The sequence below is a fragment of the Hemiscyllium ocellatum genome, chromosome 30, assembly GCF_020745735.1.
Source record: "Hemiscyllium ocellatum isolate sHemOce1 chromosome 30, sHemOce1.pat.X.cur, whole genome shotgun sequence".
Taxonomy (NCBI): domain Eukaryota; kingdom Metazoa; phylum Chordata; class Chondrichthyes; order Orectolobiformes; family Hemiscylliidae; genus Hemiscyllium; species Hemiscyllium ocellatum.
Window position 1 is genome coordinate 19869283 of NC_083430.1, and position 15512 is coordinate 19884794.

General features: G+C 40.4%; 1 protein-coding gene across 1 annotated transcript in view; it reads left to right on the forward strand.

The window, feature by feature from the left end:
* Positions 1-10448: 10448 nt before the first annotated feature.
* Positions 10449-15512, forward strand: part of csmd2 (CUB and Sushi multiple domains 2) — a 605906-nt gene continuing 600842 nt past the window's right edge. The window contains exon 1 of the mRNA XM_060847269.1: positions 10449-10561. Coding sequence (XP_060703252.1) covers positions 10459-10561 — 103 coding nt within the window. The 5' untranslated portion in view covers positions 10449-10458. The remainder of the gene's footprint in view (positions 10562-15512) is intronic.

The window sequence follows — 15512 nt, forward strand, 5'->3', positions numbered from 1 at the left end:
GATGTCATTAGAGATGGAGAAAATAGCTTGCATAATTCATAGAAAATAACATGGATTAGTCCTTAACTACTAAAATCTAAAGCAGTGGAAGAGCCTGTTGTTTAGTGGAAAGGCCTGGTCGCTGATGAGAAAGTTGAGGATAAAATCCTCGGTGCATTTTGAAATCAATATCCAACTCTCTGCTCAAAAGGCCAGACCTGAAAAGATATTTTCATTGTCAAAATTTCCAGTTTGCCCCTGAAAATATAGTTCAAAGGGCTTTGCAGAAAAGCATTACTTGATTTGTGAACCTTCTTGACTTTACTGACTGCAAGCCTTTGAAATTATATAAAATGGATACACTTGTCATTTGGTGCTACTGTGCAATTGTGTGGTCTTTGCCTCAGGCTTGTAATGTGGTTTTAAGTTTTCAGCCACAGTTTAGTTTTCAGAACACTCTTGCTCTCTTTATTAATTTTATTTATTGGTTTTGTTTGTTTTAGGAGAAGATGGTATCGTGGTAGTGTCATAAGTAATCCTGAGCTCCAAGTTCGGAGATCAAACATTAAAATCCTATTGTAGTAACTGGAGGGATTTGGATTCAGTTAATGAAGCCATGTTTCATAGTCACCAGGAAACTATCAACAATGATTATAAATCCTTATCTGATTCATTAATCTCATTTGGGAAGGGAAATCTGCCAGGCTGGTCTGAATATAACTCCATAGCTACAGCTACATGATAGGTCTTAATTGCCCTCTGAACTGGCTTAACTAATCAAGAGCACTTTAGGGATGGCCAACCAAGGCAAGACTTGCCAGAGATTAGCAAGAATCAATAACATATTACTTTTCTGACAGATATGCCCTTATTTCAACCATTTTTCATTAGTTTGCAGATATTTGCGTTTTCTTCTGTGGTATGGTTGTTTGGTCCTGAACCGATGGCCAGATTAAATATTTGGTGATGATTAAAATTATGTATGATTCGAGGATGAGCAGCTAATTCCACTCTGGTAAAAGGGCTGTATTTCAGAAATGTGAAGGGAACATTTTGCTCTTTTCCACAATTTACCATGTATCAAATTTGTTGAAATAACAAAGTCCCTACTAAAAGCCTTGAATTATTGGACATGGAAGGAGGGAAAGCTGGTTTCTCTCTATACACAGTTACACTTTCCTCAGTGGTAGTCAAGAACAGGTTACAAGCAGAAAAACCAAGCTGGAGAACCTTATTACCCATACTGCAGATTGGGGATTAGAATGAATGATTGCAAATACTAAAAGATTGGGAAGGCGACCGATAACTAAATCAAAGGAATTCACGTTATTTCCTGTATTTGCTGGTGTTAGATCCAAAGCAGTTGCAAGGTAATGAAACTTCAGAAGAATTACCCTCACATTGTCCTGTTGAGCAGTCACTTGAAGTCTGGGTTGGCACAGATGATTTAAGTGCATACTTTCTGGCTGCTTGCAGGATGATTCCTTTATGTCAAGCATCATTCAGTGAAATGTCAGACATAAATTAATGGGATCCATTCACTTCAAATAAAAAATACTGGTCCTTTGAGAGCCTTCAATATAGCAAATTATCAGAGTTGAGGCAATGGTGCAGTGACATTGTTGCTGCACTAGCAATCTGAAAACCCAGGTAAAGTTATGTGAGCTCGGGTTTGAATCCCACCACAATAAGGTGTGGAATCTGAATCCAGTTTGAACCTGGAATTAAAATTGAATGATGGGCATAAAACTGCTGTTGATTATTGTGAGAACACAATTACTTCACTAATGACCTTCAGGGAAGGAACACTTGCCTTACCTGGTCTGGCCTACATGTGACTCCAGACCACAATTTTGGAGTTGACTCTTAAATGTCTGCTGAAGTGGTCTAAAAAGCCATTCAATTATATCAACTGCTCAAAACAGAATGGAAAATAGGAAGGAAAGCAGTTGGACCACCTGGCATTGACTGAAGCAATGAAAATGATAACACCAAACGCAGCCCTGTCAATTCCTCCTTACTAACCTCTTGTGGCTAGTTCCAAAATTGGGACAGCTGTTTCCCAGATGCGTCAAGCAACAGCCTGACCTAACCATACTCATGGAATCATATCTTACAGACAATGTACCAGGCACTATCCCTGAGTATGTCCTGTCCAACAGACTCAGCAGGGGTGGGATACAATCAGAAGAAATTGCTCTGGAAATCCTCAACATTGACTGCAGACCCCATTGAGTATCATGGCATCAGATGGAATATATGCAAGTGAAATTTTTGCTGCTTACCAGTTGTCTCCCTGACTCCACTCTCCTCCCACTCCACTTGAAGTATCAGTACTCCTCCATGTTGAAAACCACTTGGAGGAAGTACTGACAGAGCAAAGGGCACATGATATATTCTGGATGAGTGACTTAAATTTCCACCAGTAAGTGTGGCTCAGCAGCACTACTACTGATCAAGCTGGTCGAGACCTATAGGACGGAAATGCTCGACTGGATTTGCAGTATGTGGTGAAGGAACATGCGAGAAGAAAAAATATCACTGACCTCATCCTCACCAGTCTGGCCTGTGGTAGATGTATCTATATGTGATAGTATCAGTAAGAGTGACCACTGTATAATGCTTGTGAAGTCAAAGGCCCATCTTCACATTGAGGCTACCCACTACTTTGTGAGAGCACACAAACCTAAGAAATGGGAACAGGAGTAGGCCTTTCAGCTCCTTGAGCCTCCTCTGCATTCAATAAGAACATGACTGATCCGACATTCATGCCTTTTACCACATAACCCGAGATTCTCTGACTGATCCAGAATCTATCTATCTCAGCTGATTTCAAGACTATGGGTACATTTTTATGTTAAGAGGACAAAGCTTTTGAAAAGACATGAGGAGCAAATCTTTTACAGAGAGGATGGTTCACATGTGAAATAAACTATCTGAGGAATGTGGTACAGTCACAAAGACATTTTAATAAGTACGAGAGTAGAAAAAATTGGAGGGCTTTGGGCCAGGTGGGCCTAGTTAGTTTGGGATTATGTTCAGTACCGACTGGTTGGTCCAAAGGGTCTGTCTCCATGCTGTATGATATGATGACTCTGCCCCGAGTGCTCTGTGTGGCAAGGAGTTCCAAAGACACTCAACTCTTTCACAAGAAGAAATTCCTCCTTATCTCAATTTTAAATTGGTGCCCCTTATTCTGAGACATCTGGTCCTCGACTGTCCCATCCTCTCATCATTTACCCTGTCAAGCCTCTCAAGAATTGTATATGTTTCAAAGATATGATTTTTATGGTACCAACATCGTACTAAATGGGATAAATTTCAAATAAAGTCAGAAATCACATGATGCCGACTTATAGTCCAACAGGTTTATTTGAAATCACAAGCTTTCAGAGTGTAGCCTCTTCATCAGGTGGAGTGAGAATTTATGGGCAGAGAGAGCAAATAAAATCATACAAATGGTGTGAGTGGAGTGTCAAATAATAAATCTGTGCAGGTGACGTTACATCGTTAGACATGATAGCTTTTGGAGAATGTTATGTTGGTGCCATTTGGTGAATGGGAGGTCAGACAAGACTGTATGTGAACAATTGATTGTGGAGGTGGAAAAAAAATCATGGGTTAAGGTTTGAGCTACATCAGATCTGAGGAAGAAATGGAGATGGATGATTTTGGGGATGGAAACAGGGCAGAATTTATTGCAGGCTATGGGAGTCTTTCCTGTTGTCTGGAGAGGAGGTGAGAACCCTCCATCTCCCATTTTTAGGGAGACAAGCTGCTTTAACTATCTGCCTGGGCAGCGCCTAATTGCTCGGCTGTGCCATTTGTAAGCTGTTGGAATTGCACCCACCTGAGGTCCAGGATTGCCAGCAGATGGGTGATGGTGGGCAAGGGGCTCTGCATGGGTGTTCACATTGAGGGAGGTGTCTTGCAGCAGGGGATAGTTGGGTGGCTCTCAGCATTTACGTAACCTCCCCACTCCCCATCCACACTTCCTGGCAGTGGATCCCTCAGCTGTGTATTGTTGGACACCCAGAAGCAGCCCAAACAGGGATTACATTCTTGCTTTTTGCATGACAACTCCCATAAAGGATGCTGCATAAATATCCCCAGTAATAAGACAGGGCTGTTAAACTGTCTGTTAATGATGGCTGAAGATAACGTCTTCCTAATATTGAGCAGGAAGGGGATTAACTCATTGAAGATAAATGCGGGTTGTAATTTGAAAAGACGCCAGTGGAAATTGGGGAGACGGTGACAATATTTTAATGTCACTGGACTATAACCCAGAGACCCAGGCAAATGCTTGGGGTACGTTGTTTTATATCATACCACAACAGTTATTAGAATTTAAAATTTAATTAGTAAATCTGGAATATAAAGCTCATTTCACCATTGCTGACTGAGAAAACTATCATTACCACCAATGCTATTGAGATCAGGAAATCTGCCATCCTTAACTGGTCTGGCTGATGTGTGACTTTGGATCCACATCAATATGATCGGCTCTTCCTGCCTTCTGAAATTGCTCAGAGTAATTGACCGACCGAACAACTCTGTGTTAGGACAAAACAAGAATGGGGAGCAAAGACTGGCCATGTCGGCAAAGCCAACTTGCACGAAAGAATACATTAAAAATAAGTGATACTCAAACTCCAATTAAATCAGTAAGAGTAGAAGCAATCAAATCCCATTCCACTGAACTGGACGATGGGAGGAGAGGGTTTGGAGGAGGATGATTGGATTGGCCAGATCATATGTAGAAATTTTGAAGAAAACAGATAATGATAATGTCTTTATTTACAGTCATGGAGAATATGATTTCTGATGTTGGTGAGGAGGTTTTTCTCTGAGAAATTGGCTGTCAGCAGTTATAAATTGCACTGGATATTTTGTTTAGGATAGGGAAAACATACAGAGATTCATTTGGCACTGCAGTCAGTTCGAATGCAGGGATTTGGATGGTGCGTGAAATAATAAAAAACACAGCTGTCATTTTGTCACTCACACAAGTGATGTTTTGAATTGCAGGTTGCTGTGTATTGGTGATGTTGGTAGAAGCCTGGGGAAATGCCCTTTTTATTGAACAGTTCCACAGGGTCTCTAAGCCTGTCTGAACCAAAATACTTCACTTAATTTAACATCCCATCTGAAGCATGGTACCACCTACAATTGTGCACTCAACTTTTGACCTGGCTGTCAAGCTGCTGACATTGAGGTCACTGTGCTCCCAGTTGAGCCAAGCTTTTATCAACAAAACAGATCGTTGTGTTGCAAGCAAATTGGTATGTACATTTTCCCCTGCAGTGAAAATCTTTTCAGTGCAACTTAATTGGTATTAATTCAGTACCTGAAAGCTGATAGCCAAAATCTATGAAGTGTCTATCAGAGAAACAGTTGCCTCTGTACAACTGCTGAAGATATCACACACACAAGTCTCCCTCACAGTGAGTGGTAAAATATCAGATATAAATTAGTTAATACCAGCTTCTGTATTCACCAAGCCTACCACCACTTTTTTTATTATTTGTTCAAGGGAATTTGGGCTTTGCTGGCAAGGTCAGCATTTATTGCCCATCCTTAATTGCCCTTGAGAAACTGATGATAACTCATGCATTTGAATTTATGGTTTCGGTCTTGGACTGGGGTGTACAAAGTTAAAGATCACATGACACTAGTTATAGTCCAACAGGTTTAATTGGAAGCACTAGCTTTCAGAGCGACGCTTCTTCATCAGGTGGTCTAACACCTTCAACATCTTATCTGGCTGACACCAATTGTTACAGTTAACCTAAGAATGTAACTTTTAAAACAAGTTTTGTGATTTAAATATGAAAGAAGTGAGACTGTCACGGTCATTCTAACAGATGAGAGACTTAACAAACAATCAAGGTATTTTTTATTATCTAATTTCAGTTACATCACCACTGTAAACTTTTGCAATAAATTCTGTGTCTTTCAATTGTGTACTCCACAACCACCTGATGAAGGAGCAGTGCTCCGAAAGCTAGTGATTCCAATTAAACCTGTTGGACTATAACCTGGTGTTGTGTGATTTATAATTTCATGCACTTGAAGCCTTGCAATTCATATGTGCAGTGCCGTGGGCAGAGGAATTCTTGGATTTTCATCCAGCATCAGTGACGGAAGAAGGAAAATATCTTTCCAAATCTGCATTTGGGGGTAAACCTGCAGATGGTAGAATTTTGATGCAATCCTTGTCCCTTTGGGTGTGAGAGGCTATGGATCTGGAAGGTACTGATGAAGAAGCTTTGTTCAGCGCCACAGAGTATCATGTGGATGCAGCACACTACTGTGCGATGGTGGGTTGATCACTTGAGGTGCTTTTTCTTCCTGAATGGAGTTGACTTTCTTGAGTATTATTGGAGCTGCCCCCATCCAGGGAAGTGCAGAGTATTCCATCACACTTTTGACTTGTGCCTTGTAGATGGTGGGGGAGTCAGGAGCTGAGTTAATTGCTTCAGAATTCCAAGCATGTATATGCTTGAAAAGGTTGATGAGCTGCAGGCACAAATAGCAACATTGGATTATGATGTTGTGTCAATACCAGAGATGACAACTTAAATGGCAGCACTGAGTTCTAACCATTCTTGAATAAAGTGTCAGGCTGATGGTGAACCAAAGCAAATGAAGAGACCTGGAAAGGTTTCTCAGGGAACACTGAAGAGGAAGGGTTAAGGACAGAATCTATTCAATTAGAGTTAAGAAGCAAATAAGGAACTACATCATTGCCACATTATCAGTATATTCCAGAGACAACACATTATTAGGAAAGATATAGAGGAGCAAATTTGGAGGAAAACTTAACAGAAGTAGAAAAACTCGAGGTGATAATGGAGTTGTTTAATTATCCCAATATGCATTAGGATAGTTATAGTGTAAAAGAGCAAGGGTTGAATCTTACTTTTTTTTGGCTTAGTGTAAGTTGTGTTGAGTATTTTGAGGGACTATTGCTTTGAGGCCTAGCAAGTTTTCTTACCATATCTTGCCAAATTGCCTCATTAAATAACAAGCCTGCCCCAATGATGTTGTTCTGGCCTGATTCCAACCACATCTGACCACACATTGTTCCCTGAGCAATTTGCCACTGCCAAATATCTCAGAATCTAATGGCAGTCATGATGTTGATGCCATTTTTAAAAGTCCATTGTGCACCTGGACATTACCAGTCAGACAGGAGCTGCCTGGCACAATTCCTGACATTCGCCTTGAACGTGGCAAACAAAAGAAATGTAACATTCCATTTAGTGGGTAGGGTCCTGGAGGACCTTATGGATGGGTTAGTGTTCTAGTCACAACACCAGAGCCTGGCAGCCAGGTCTTAGGTTGTCACCCAGCTCAGTGTTGCCTCAACTGTCTGGACGAATGGACAGCCATGTAGAAAAAAGGTCAATGACCTGGTCAGCTCTTAAGCATAAGTGCCACTATCTTCTCTCCGATATCTCACACTCACTCTTTCTCTTTCTCTCCTAATGCGCACACATTCCATTGGTGCTAATGCTCTACGACTCTCCGTAACACTAGTGACAATTTGGTCACGCACCTAACCCTTGACCCCTCCCAACATGCCAACACTACGAACCCTGCATGCCCTCTGCACTACCTACCAACTGACTCCCCATTTGCATCAACAGTTATAGCAACAGTACCACCTATTTCCCTCTTCCATGATACCTATCTCTCTCTCTCTCTCTCTCTCTCTCTCTCTCTCTCTCTCTAACACTGCAGAAAAACTGCTCCCCTATTTGGGTTGCCTGACATTTGGCTCTGAGGAGCTGACTGCCTCGAAATCTTTGGACTTTGCCGAAATCCCCGGACCTAAGGCTGTCTTGCTTGACTTGACTAAGGACTACTAATAACTACGATAAGCTTCCTGGCCTGGTGTCTGTGCTAACTACTAAATGTGCTGTGACCCTCGTATGTCTGTCTGAGGTGTAAAACGGGAAAGGCAATGCAAGGCAGGGCTGCTCTGTGTACCCTGATGGGTTCAGAGTGACTGAGTGCTGTGACAGCAAAGGAGTAGGCAGAAGATGGTGAGGTTAAATCAAGGGTGTGGTTTTAAAGTGGTAACAGAGACCTGGAACACAAACCATTGCAGTTATGTTCTGATGAAATAAAATATGGACTTGTATTCTGTGAAATCTATCAGCTGATTTAATAGCTGTGGCCTTCATGGTCAGAAGCTACTTTAAAATGGAACAAAATATGACTTTAAATGAACCACAAGCATTACCTGCCACACACAGTCTGGTCAAGTTTCATAAAAGAGGCATGGATTAAATCAAAGACGGTCCTAGTTGAAAGGAACGTTTTCCCCAAGGGAAATGAAAGCAGTCAGATGGACCCCATGGGAAGTTTCCAATCATCTCTCTTATTTGATTTGCACCATGATCAGGATTTTCACGTGTTGGAGATTAAATATTGGCAACAATTACCAATGTGATTTTCTTGTTGACTAGTTGAGCCAGCTGTGGGACTAAAACTGGAATTCTAAGGGTTTTTGAGATGTTTGGAGTTATCAGCGTTGGCTGTGCTTTAGCTAACCTGCCTGTGCAATTGTTTTTCCATTTTGATTGGTGAAATGAGTGGAGAGTAGAGCATGTTAAATGCATTCTACTCCCTCTCCTTTAGCCAGTTAAACTATACACCCAGTAACAGCTACAAGTATTCCAATGTATGCCTCAAAGAGATGCTCATAAAGATATTCCAAGCTTTGGAAAGGGGACTTTCTTGTAATCGTCTTCACCTTTTGATTCTCCTGGTTTGTCAGAGGGTGATTGCAAATTGATGTCAATCACTCCCGATTCAGGGCATTTCAATGTTAGAAATTCAATTCCCTGAGAATTGTAATTGAGCCTGCCATAAGTCATTCCACTTCAGATGTCTGACAGCCAGCAAAAAAGAGAGATCTCTATTTATTTTGTCTGAAGTCAGTCACAGAGATGAAATGATGATGATCTGAGTTATTTGTCCTGGCTTTTTAATCATTATATTACCTTGGTCTTGCACTTTGCTTGACACAATGAGCATGAAATATGGAACAATTAAATGTAATCCAGAGTGAAGGCAATAAGGGTTGAAGTGTTTCAGTCTTTCTTGCAAACCTTCCATGGAATTTCGCGAAGTGTGTTGTATCATAATCGGGAATGTTTTCTACCAAGTATAATTGGGCAACTACTCCAGCAAGCAGGTGTGACATTAACAGGAGAGATCTAGCTCTGAAAAACTTGAGCTAACACCATCCTTTTGATTAACAAGGCAATCAGCAATGTGTCAGTGTCAAAAATTGTGGCGTTGGACCCTGATTTTCAGCATCTGCAGTCCTCACTTTCTCCAAAAATGTTTCAATGCCTCAGTTAGCAGCACTTTTGTTTCTGAATCAGGAGGTTTAGCATGCATGTCCTACTCCAGATAGTTGATTACCCAAATCTGGAAAATTCTAGTCCACACTTGGAGATGCTGTCTTTCAGATGAACCATTAAAGCAAGTCCCTGTCTACTGAAGGAGAGGTTACCCTATCTTTTTGACCCTTTGATAAACATGTGTAAATTAACTGTGTTTGTCATTGCTTTACTACTGCTTATGACATATCATTCAAAAGCTGTTATATTTTCTACATGGGAACAACTATTACATTCACAAGTATTTAATTGGCTTTAAATTGATTTGGGATGAAGTAAAGATATAAAAGTCAATGCAAGTCTTTGTTTTCCTTTTGAAATGTCCCCATCACCTTGGAGATCCTAAATTATGTTCTCCAGTGATTAACAATGGCCATGCTGATCCTTCTGTGAAAAATTATTTTGCCCTATTTATATCTGTACTTATTTTCAACTGCAAGGATAACTCATGGTTTGCGGACTGATCAAAATGTTGACACAATCTATTATTGCATTCTTAGCCTTGCAATTATTATTAATATCTCTAAAAGAATTACTTTTAAAACAAAGGCAAATTGTTTGGAGGACAGCTAAAATGAAAACTCTCGTGTTTAGAGAAGAACTGCACGGAGAAAGGTTTTTCACACATTATTAATCATTTCATTCTTGCCAACTGTCCTTTATGTTCTCTGGGCACCTCTCTTTCAGGATTTTCTTCCAACTTGAATGCACCTTTTGAGAGCAAGGGAAAAAAACTGCTCTGATTCCTTTATGATGTATGAAAGCTTTTTTACACAATGCATATTCAATGAATGTTAACAAAATAAGGCAAATTGTGTTTTATAAGTGTTATCTTTAATAGTGGAGAAAATAGTTTAGTTGTTCAAAAACTTCTTTATTTGACTCGATGTGGCCATCTGTAGTGAGATTTCTTTTGTGATGTGAAGATAATGCAATATTTTCCAGCCTTTGAATGCCAGATGGTTGCAAGAAGCATCTGTCCCCATTGAAGCAAAGGCACATGCATCTCCCTTGAGCTTCATTGAATGTCATGACCTTTTCTTGCAGGTTGACTGGAATGAATCTACCTTCTCCTGTCATCAGCAGTAAAAACTGGCTGCGGCTTCACTTTACGTCTGATAGTAATCACAAGCAAAAAGGCTTTAGCGCTCATTATCAAGGTAAGAACTTTTCATGTGTAAGCAAATATGGTGCTTTTCTTTTAGGTTAAACATAGTTTGAAACTATAAAATTAAACACACGCTTGAATCACTAATGTCCTTCAGGAAGTTCCCTTCTTAAAGTGGGCAGCACGGTGGCACAGTGGTTAGCACTGCTGCCTCACAGCGGCAGAGACCCGGGTTCAATTCCTGCCTCAGGCGACTCTGTGTGGAGTTTGCACATTCTCCTGTGTCGGCGTGGGTTTCCTCCGGGTGCTCTGGTTTCCTCCCACAATCCAAAAGTGTGCAGGTTGGTGAATTGGCCACGCCAAATTGCCCATAGTGTTAGGTGAAGTGGTAAATGTAGCGGAATGGGTCTGGGTGGATTGCGCTTTGGCGGGTCGGTGTGGACTTGTTGGGCTGAAGGGCCTGTTTCCACACTGTAAGTAATCTAATCTAAATTGTGCTTTATAATGATAAAGCACAAAATGATATTGGAAGCATAAAAGAATAAATATAAATAACTGTGCAAGGTTAAAGAAATTCAGTTAGCGGTGTTTCACTCGCATGAAATTTTATTCAGGCTTCTTCACATGAAAGAGCAAATTGATGCCTACTTTAATGCTGCTTATTTACACATTGTAATACCTGGAGGTGCAGTGCATCTAGTGTCAAATGAGGAATGTCCACATTATGACAGTGTACAGACAGTGACATTTTAAAATTTTATCAAATGTATCTCTATTCCTAAGGTTCACCACTTCTGTGCTATTATGTGGTCCCAAAAATCAAAAGCTGCGTGAAGGTGTAAGATGGTGCAGTGGTCGATTTTATCTTATTGAAAACCTCAAGAGGCCCAATTTGTCTTAAAACCTCTTCCTCTTATTGGTTACGTTTTTATATAATCCTGCTCTTCTACATTCAATTTTTATACTTTCATTGGCTACTTGAATTTAATCCTCAGTTTTTCTATAAGATTTCTATAGAGGGTATTTGCTTGTGTATCTTTAAACAGACAAATGTTTTAGGGGTTTAAAATGTATCTATTTATCAGTCAGAGTTTCTTATTGATATATTATCTGCTGAAACATTCAATTAGATTCCCCTAACATTAGTCAACATGCAAATCAGCTGAAAAAATGTCATGGAAATACAGGTCTTTGGAGTCTGGTATAGCATGCTTTAAGTAAGCAACACTCAGGGGTACTCTTTTCCCTCCCAGATGAGTCATGCAAACCTAATGAGTTGGGGAAATGAGATTGTGACAATGTTCTCTATAGAGGATAACATAGTTACTTGATTATGTTTTCTGATTTAAGGTATTGATGAAATAAGCATTTCACAGTTTGAAATACTGAGGAATTGATGTTAATTCACACAAATATCATGAAGTAACTTGCACATGGTGAAAATTAGGTGCAGAGTACTATATTATAGTTTTCAAACTTTGGCACAAGCTTGTTCGATTCAATTGGTATTTAAGCCAATTATAGTTCAAAGAATACTGAAAGCATATCTGAAAATTAAGAAATGACCCTAACATGTCTGTATTAATATCCTGTGCATTGTACTGTTCTTGAAATTTGGCTGGTTGGAATGTTCTCTGTGGTGTTGTTTCTTCCATTGTGCTCTATCAAAATGCAAAAGCAATTATTGATGCATGTATACCTGGAATCTACCACATGAAGCAACAATTGAAAACCCTCTGGTTAATAGGTCCAACAAATTGACTTAACGGTTTTTTCCAATGTGAATATTCAACTGGCACCTTCTTGAACAGAGGTCACACGCCTGGATTTGCCAGTTGGGTAATGAATTTGTGAAAGTCTAATGAGAAACAACCAAAACCAACTACATTAATTTTCAATGTGTTAATATTAAGCTTGATGCAATGTTGATGGTTTGTAATTAGATATAATAACAAAAGCCTTTTTATTTTACTTTTGAAGAGCATGTATGCTGATCACAGAGGAGCATTGTAACATTTTATCCTTCATCAGCTAATTCTTTGCCTGGGTGCAGGAAGTGCTTCAGTGTACAAAAGACCAGAATTAGCTTTTATTGGAGAAAACCCTGTTTTCCTCTGCATTACTAATCCTGAGTGATTTTACTCTAGCTTATATGCTGATCATGAATTGTATGTACACCTACTCTGGCTGATGAAGGGTTCTTCATTTTAAAAGGGGATTAACATTGGATTGCCACCTGTGCATTGATTTTTATCTGGTGGTTTGGGGTTTGGAAACTTATTAAAAATGTACTCGTTTGGAAAGTCCATGAACAAAATGGAAAGCCTGAGAGGAGTCTGTTGTCATACCTTCAAATGTCACTATAAAATACAGCATCGTAACCTAGATGTGTTTTTAGTGCAGTGATTCATCTGTCCTTTAAAGGTAAGGACCTGTATATGAACGAACCTCCGCATGCACACTCACTATACACTCCAGTGTGGCTCACGAACTCCATTGTAAACGCTAAATGTCATGATCATGGTCGCGCTTTACTCATCACCTGCTCATCAGGGACAGATGAGCTCTGTGAGCAGAATTTTATCGGGATCTGGGCAACACAGGCTATGGTGTGATTTGTGGCAGAATTGGATGAGAAGTCTGATGAGGCCTACCTTGGTCTGGATATATCACTACCTGGTATGGCAACTGTCCCATTCAAGATTGGAGATGGTTCCAGAGAGTGATGAACTCGGCCCGGACAATCACAAAGGCCAATCTCCCATCTACAGAATCCACCTGCAAGGCCCACTGTCAAGGAAAGGCTGCCAGCATTCTTCAAGATCCATCCCATTCTGGCAATGTTTTTCTACAACCTCTACCACTGGGGAGAAGATACAGAAGCCTGAACGCATGCACCAGCCCCTTTTGAAACAGTTCTTATCTTACTGTTGTTAGAATACTGAATGGACTCTCAAACATTCGCCTGTACCTGTGGTTTTGTTTTTGCTGCTGTTTATCTATTATTTACTATCGATACTACTTAACTCTGTGATTTGTCTGTATTGCTCACAAGACAAAGCTTTTCACTGTGCCACGGTGTGTGATGGTGAATTGGTAATTAAGGGGCATCTTTAGCTTGTTAAATATCTTATTAATACCACAACTCAGCTCATTAATACTCAATTTCCTATCTTACCAAATGCACCCAAACAAGCTCGATATCAACAAATCTTGACATGGAAATCAGAGAGGGTACCTAGTGACTTCAGCTCATCATTGGACATGAGGTGCTTCCACTTTGCTCAGCATCAAACAGCATCTCAGGGAATGATCCATTGCTACCATCGCTTGTCCAGAAAAATTGGCATCAGGCATTTGCTGACCCTTCATGTCTATCTTGGCATCATGTCTGATCTACTTAGTGGTGCTTAGGAAGTCTTGTATCACAGCAAACACCAACAATGATTGCTGAAAGGCTGCAGCAGAGAGACTGCATGCAGGGACAGGCAGGATAGGTAATAAATGAGACACATTTGGTCAGAAGTGATTTAAAAAAAAGTCTTGGCATGAATCCCTCCAAATAAAATCTCAACACAGCTTGCCCTTTGCCAGAGAAAAACTAACAATCACTCCATGGGTTAATTTCTTCACTTACAGGAGAATTTACAACAAACCAACCAATTTCAGTGAGCAGAGTTTGCACAGTAGACCAACTTCACAGCAGAGTCACATCATTGGAGACACGCAACCCAAATAATCCTTAAAGCTGCACTGGTGTAAAACAACAAAAATACAACGTGAACATGGATCAGATATCCTGCAGAATGTTATGTCAGATTTTCTTGAGTTCTAACTTTGAACAATGGTTTATATTCTACGGTTAGCTCTTTGGGTTACTGGGAGCAATGGATAGAATGTCATGGGAGTAATTTTCCCCACGACCTCCTATAAATTAACCCCCATGACCAGCTGGGAGGAAAGTAGCCACTGAGTGATGACAGGAGAAGGTGTCTCCAAACTGCACAAGAATGGAATATATTTGCTAATTTAAATTCCATCTTCTAGATAAAAACATTGATTGCTGTGGCCAGTGTGAAAATGAAAATAAACAAAGTTTTTAAATGAAAATTAGTCTTATGGTTGTGATTTGTGGTGGAAAGTTAGAATGGACGAGAGGACTCTGGGATCATGTGAGAAACAAAGCTGCTCTTTACATAGACTCATAAGAGTCATAGGGATATACAGCACAGAAACAGAACCTTTGGTCCAACTGATCATGCTGACCGGATATCTCAACCCAATCTAGTCGTGCCTGCCAGCACCCAGCCCATATCCCTCCAACCCTTCTTATTCATATACCCATCCAGATGCCTTTTAAATATTGTAATTGTACTACCCTCCACCACTTCCTCTGGCAGCCTATTCTACACATGCACCACCATCTGCCAGAAAAAGTTGCCCCTTAGGTGTCCTTTATACCTTTCCCCTCAGCCTCCGATGCTCCAGGGAAAACAGCCCTAGCCTATTCAACCTCTCCCTGTAGCTCAAATCCTCCAGCCCTGGCAATGTCCTTGTCTAGCTTTTCTGAACCTTTTCAAGCTTCAGAACATCCTTCTGATAGGAAGGAGACCAGAATTGCAAGCAATATTCAAAAAAGTGGCCTATCCAATGTCCTTTACAGCTGCAACATGACCTAACAACTTCTGTACTCAATACTCTGGCCAACAAAGGAAAGCAGATCAAGTGCCTCCTTCACTATCCTATCTATCTGTGACTCCACTTTCAAGGACCTATGAACCTGCATTCCAAGGTCTCTTTGTTTAGGAACATTCCCTAGGACCTTACCATTAAGTGTATAAGTCCTGCTAAGATTTGTTTTCCCAAAATGCAGCACCTCGCATTTATCTGAATTAAACTCCATCTGCCATTCCTCAGCCCATTGGATCATCTGATCAACATCCCGTTGTAATCTTCACTGTCCACTACACCTCCAATTTTGGTGTCATCCACAAACTTACTAA